Consider the following 6193-nt stretch of genomic DNA (forward strand, 5'->3'; position numbering starts at 1 on the left):
CAGACGAGATCATTTTGCATCACAACACTGCAATTGTGAGGAGAGAACACAAAAATTAAGGGGAACAAATTTTTTCGCGCCTCGTTTCTCTCCAGGCACTTAGTCTTCTTCACATTCTGTATTTCTGTAGAGGCCTGGTTTGGCTTTCTGGACAATACTCTCACCGTTAATAATGGATAACCTTTGAGTTATATTCTAAAGAACTTGGATTGGGAACATTGAGGAGATTACCTTAAAGAAGTAGTAGAGTGGTTGCCATATAAGATCTGAAGGATGGTGTGTAAAAACAACTTCTCAGACACTACACTACTGCTACTAAATGTGATGCCTTACATCAAAGCTCTCAACGACATAGCCGTTCAAAATTCATTTGTTCCCAATGAATGGCCACAGAGAATTGTAAAGCAGGCAAACATTTTTCGAGATAGTATGCAATGAGACATATTGTGTAGACGAACTAAAGCATGCACCTTATCAGTGTGGCGTCTCCAGTCTTAAATAGTTCAGATGGTAACCCATCGGCTCCTGCTGCCTTGTTTTTATTTCAGCTGGGTTACTGCAGTAGAGGCTGAGACATACACCTTATCAATGTGTAGTCTCCAGTTTTTCAACATTTGGTAACTCATCGGCTCTTGCTGCCATAGTGTCACCCCACAAACTGGATCTGTTAACTGATTTCCTTCCTTTTCTCTGCAGGAACATGTGACTGTACATTTTTTTATACGAAACAGTTAACTTAAGCCAACACCTTATCAATGTGTCGCCTCCAGTCTTAAATAGTTGAGCTGGCAACCAATCGGATCTTGCTGCCATGTTGTTATTCAGCTGGGTTTTTGCTATACAGACCTCGTTTTTATTAGGCGGTATAAATGGAATATTGTTATTATGTATTGGTATATGAAGAATCCTCGTCACCCCATTTTCGCATGCCAGCAGGAAAATTTTCTTTCTATATTCTCAGCCTCCTATATGTATCTGCTATCACATTTCATGTTTGTCTCTACGAGGGAATGTAGCCGTACAAAAAAGACTTTGAACTTCATTCTTGGAATGGAACATGCATGATCGATTTGTCCAGACTCTCTTTTTGCCATTTTTCTTTCTTTACTGTAGAATAAGGGTCTCTTTTTTCCTCCTTTTCGAATTTTTATCTAATTTGACTTACATTTGTATTTTCTTGCGATTTCAGCAGATGCTGCAACAACCACAACAACAAATCATGCAACACCAAAATATGCAGCCGCAACCACAACAACAATTAAGTTTGCCATTTATAACGCCACTAGGCCATCAGCAGATGCAGCAAATGCCGCAGCAAACAAATGTGCTGCAGCAATACCAATATGTTGCTGCACCCCCCCAAACACAAATGTCCAATGAACTGGTTGAGAATCCAACACGTTTAGCCATGTCCAACCAGCAAGATGAGCCTATGTCATTGGCCGCCACACATCCAAATTTATTGCCTACAGTCATACAATCGGATATAAAACATAATTTGGATTCCCTGGTCAGCCAATTGTGTAGCACCCGTTTGGGTAGCACTCAGCACCAGCGTTTGCTGCTACTGCGTCAACGACAATTGATCGAAGAAGATGAGCTGCGGCTGAAACATTATGTTGAGTATGAGAAATTCCAAAAGGCCATGCGACAGACCACCAATGATGTTGTTCATCCACAGCAGCCGTATCTTTATATACAACCCACCACCATAAACCAGCAGGGTTACATTAATTTTGGCAATAGTCTAATGGGCCATCATGGAGCGGCAGCTGCTGTTGCACAACAACATCAGCAGCAACAGCAGCAGCAGCAACAACAACAACAGCAACAGCATATACTAAATGCCAACACCACTCAAACGCAAACAGCCATGTCAGCATCTGTACAAGGTTATGCAGTAATGCTCAATCCCCACCAACAGTTGTCCATGGCTCCTCCGCAACAACAAATTGCAGGGCAAATGACCGCAATCCAACAACCGCAACAGTTTAATCAACAACTGCAATTGCAGCAGCATCAACATGCCCACCAACAACAACAAGAGTTCCAACACCATCAACAACAACAGCAGTTATTGCTGCAACAACACCAACAACAATTACATCATCTTCAAGCCATCCAAGTTATACAGCCACTATCAAATCCTAATCCTCCGAGACAGTCTGATATGATGCCAACAGACGTTGTCACACTTCAAAAGGGTGACAGCGCACAACAACAGCAACAATAATAAAAAAACGCTCCAATGCAAAGCACCGTTATATTTTTAAAAATAGTCTTCTCTATACAAAGAAATAAAAACCACACACAAAACACCAGCACGCACACACAAACACACACACACACCCACATGTGATACCCAGTTGTACACAATAATTAAGAATATTTATGAATGTAAAATCTTGTAAAAAAAATTATAAATAAAAAATCAACCTGTATGTATGTATATTTATGCAAATTTTGGTTTTTAATTTTTTAACAGGATTAAAAAGGAAATTGTTAATAAATTCGAATTTGGGGACGTGGATAAACGGATTATCAAACTTTGAGGACATCGACACAAGCAAAATCATATTTTCTTTAAGAACTTCGGGGTCATTAACCAGAGGAAAACATTTTGAGGATTTGACACAATAATCTACGATATAGAAATATTGCCAAATTATGTAAGTAGAATCATTTTTTTAATGCAAACTTTACTAATAGATCAAACAATATACATTTCAATAATAATTTATATAAACTGAAAAATTTGTGGCAAAATTGTCTAGAGTGTTTAATTTTCTACAGCAATTCCTATGTTCATATTGCTACGAAATTTGTTAGATGCAATAAACTTTGAGGTTCTCGTTTCTTTGAGAACCTGTCTGATTTAGCGGATGTGAACATTCGCAAGGTATTGGGCTTTTTAAAGCGATCTGGGTGGTTCAACGGTAGGAACTAGAAGGCATCTTCTTTCTTCTGTTCCTGTGGTATCACAATGGACGAAAACGTCTAAGTGAGTCTAATGGCAGATTGTCAGTTAAACCTAACCTAACCTAAACTAATAAACATTGAGAACATTTTTTTGAAATCATATTTTAAGCACATTCCCCATTTTTTAAAGAAAAGTTTAAATTTTTTAACATTATATGAAAACAAAATTTTTTATGGGAATAAATTTAGAGGCCATCGTAGCGCATATGTAAGCATAAACGTCTATAACGATGATAGCCTGCGCTCAAATCCTGACGAAAATAGTAAAAACAAGTAAAAAGGCATTAAGTTTGGCCGGGCCGGACTTTGGATACCCACCACCTCGGGTATAAATGAAAACCTTTCGCCCCAATTCGATTAAAATTGGATAACTTATGCACCCAAATTTGACAAGGATATTGAGTGGGTTAATAAATATAAGTCACTGTTGAATTTTGTATTTCAAATTTCAACAAAATCGGGTAATAAACAAAGCTTTTATGAACTTCAGACCCTTAATCGGCACACCGGTCTATATGACAGTTATATCTAAATACAGTCCTATCTTTATAATATTTGGGTCGGGTAGCGGGTGGCTTAAAACTACTTACTGTTTCAAATTTCAGCGAAATCGGATAAAAAAGAGCTTTTATTCGCTTCAGACCCTTTATCGGGATGTCGGTATGTATGGCAGCTATATCTAAATATAGTCCGATCTGAACCACATTTGGGTCCTATATTAGGAGGCGTAAAACTATTCAATGTTTCAAATTTCAGCAAAATCTGTTAAAATACATAGCTTTTATGGGCTTAGGACCCTGTAGATCGGCCTATATGGCAGCTATATCTAAATATAGTCCGATTTGATCCATATTTAGGTCCCTTTATCGGCAGATCCGTATTTATGGCAGCTACATATAAATATAGTCCGATATGGACCATATTTATATCAGATGTTGGTAGGCCTAAAACTACTCACTGTTTAAAATTTCAGCGAAATCGGATGTAAAATAAAGAATTTATGGGCATTAGACCCTTTATCGGAAAATCGGTCTATATAGCAGCTATATCCAAATATGGTCCGATTTGGCCCGTTCAAAAACTTAACTAGCGTGCATCAAAAAGACGTAGCTGTGCCAAATTTCAGCTCAATATCTCAATTTGAAGGCTGTAGAGTGATTACAACAGACGGACGGACAGATACACGGACATCGTTAAATCGTCTTAGAATTTCACGACGATCCGAAATATATATACTTTGTAGGGTCGGAAATTGATATTTCGATGTGTTGCAAACGGAATGACTAAATGAATATACCCCCTATCCTACGGTGGTGGGTATAAAAATTTAACAGATTAAGTTAGGCTGAATCAAGTAAAGGCGCGCTAAGTTCGGCCGTGCCGAATCTTGGGAACCTCCACCATGGATTCTGCTAAAATGTGGGGACTATATCTGGTTATGGACCAATTTGGACCGCATTTCGCACAGTTGTCGAGAGTCATAACAGAACACTATATGCAAAATTTACTTATATGGGAGCTATATCAGGTTATACACCAATTTAAACCGTACATGGTACAGTTATTGCAAGTCATAACAGAACAAAATTTCAGCTAAATCGGGTAAAAATGTCGGCTTCCAGGGGCTCAAGAAGTCAAATCGGGAGATCGGTTTATATGGGAGCTATATCAGATTATACACAGATTTCAATCGTACTTGGCACAATTATTGCATGTCATAACAGAACACTTTGTGCAAAATTCCAGCCAAATCGGAGGAAAATTGCGGCTTGCAAGGGCTCAAGAAGTCAATCGGGTGATCGGTTCAGCCATCTCTTTGAGAGATCTGCGACAGTCGAGGGTGGTTTTTGTGTGAAATACATGCTCCAGGGATTTGATGGTGAATATTTATGTCAATCGTCGTAATGACATTGTATCTTAGCCATTCCGCAACTTCCTTAATGGCAAGAATCTTCGCTTGATACACACTGCAGTGGTTGGGTAACCTTTTCGATATGACCAGTTCTAGATCTTTGGAGTACACCCCAAAGCCCACCTGATCGTTTAGTTTGGGACCATCCGTATAGAAGTCTATGTAACTTCTGTTAACAGTGATATCGTACTTCCAATCGGTTCTATCAGGAATAGTGGTACAGTACTTTTTATCAAAAAGCGGCTCAGGTGGGGTGTATTTCACACTGCCACGAACATCGAATATTTTATCAAGGGACTGAGAAATAAGAAAGCTCCCTTAACCTCACATCAGTGGTCGCTGCAATTTATCTAGCCACAGTGTCTAGAGGCATAAGATGTAGCATTAAATTCATTGCATCAGATGGTGTCGTCAACAGTGCGGCTGTGATGCACAAACTTATTCTAACGTAACCTATTGGACCGCCGTCTCTACCCTTTCTGTAGTTGTTTTATGAAATCGCGCAACATGTTTCCCCACTATCCTACAGAATGGCAAGGTTGGATGTTTGTTGAGGTAAAGGAGGGAGCAAGATTAGCCTATACCTCACCAATTTGAGGTATATCGTGCATCGGATAATCCCTACGCCAGCCTGCAAATAAGAGTGAAAAAAGAAAACACCATACTTTTATCTTATGCTTTTCCAACAGATAATTTATTTGCTTTAATAATAGTTAAATTACATTCTTGTAGATTAACTCAAGTATACTATAATAAATGTCTTTTTTTTAATAAATTATGGACGTCAATACATTTTATGTATTTAAAAAGAGACAGAGAGCGTATTGCAAACGTTAAATTTAAGCATAATTAACAATAACAATAAATAGCGCAATCTATAAGTAAATCTCGTACATAAAATAGGGAAATATTATCAAATATCATGCATATATTGACATGTTTTTTTTTATTAAAATTTAGAAAACAAATCATTTTTGGCCATAAGGGTTATAATAAAATTTTGTTTTTCAGGTGCGAAAGAATTTGTGCTCTATGAATAGGTTTTAAATTTCAATATTCTCAAATTTTCCCTTATTAAAAAACATAAATTAATATAAATATACAGAATTCTTTTAACTTAGTAATTAAAATTGTTTATATGAGATCCTTCGACATGACTAATGTCATAATGCAATAGACTTTCAAGATAGTTTGTAACAGCTTCAACATAGTTTGTTTACAATTTATATCTTAATTTTCCTCTTTGGGACCCTTAAAACAAACAATTTTGTTGTTGGTTTTCGATATTAATTTCGTTAAACA

General features: G+C 37.4%; 1 protein-coding gene across 9 annotated transcripts in view; it reads left to right on the top strand.

Annotated features, from left to right (window-relative positions):
- The window catches only part of LOC106089194 (transcription factor SPT20 homolog), a 28568-nt gene extending 26107 nt beyond the window's left edge, over positions 1–2461 (top strand). For 8 of the 9 annotated variants that reach the window (XM_013255024.2, XM_013254999.2, XM_059362275.1 and 5 more), the window contains exon 4: positions 1190–2461. In XM_013255024.2, the coding sequence (XP_013110478.2) occupies positions 1190–2233 (1044 nt within the window). In that variant the 3' untranslated portion in view covers positions 2234–2461. The remainder of the gene's footprint in view (positions 1–1189) is intronic. The other variant, XM_059362271.1, reaches the window with a different exon arrangement.
- Positions 2462–6193: the final 3732 nt, after the last annotated feature.

Source organism: Stomoxys calcitrans, chromosome 2 (assembly GCF_963082655.1).
Source record: "Stomoxys calcitrans chromosome 2, idStoCalc2.1, whole genome shotgun sequence".
NCBI lineage: Eukaryota > Metazoa > Arthropoda > Insecta > Diptera > Muscidae > Stomoxys > Stomoxys calcitrans.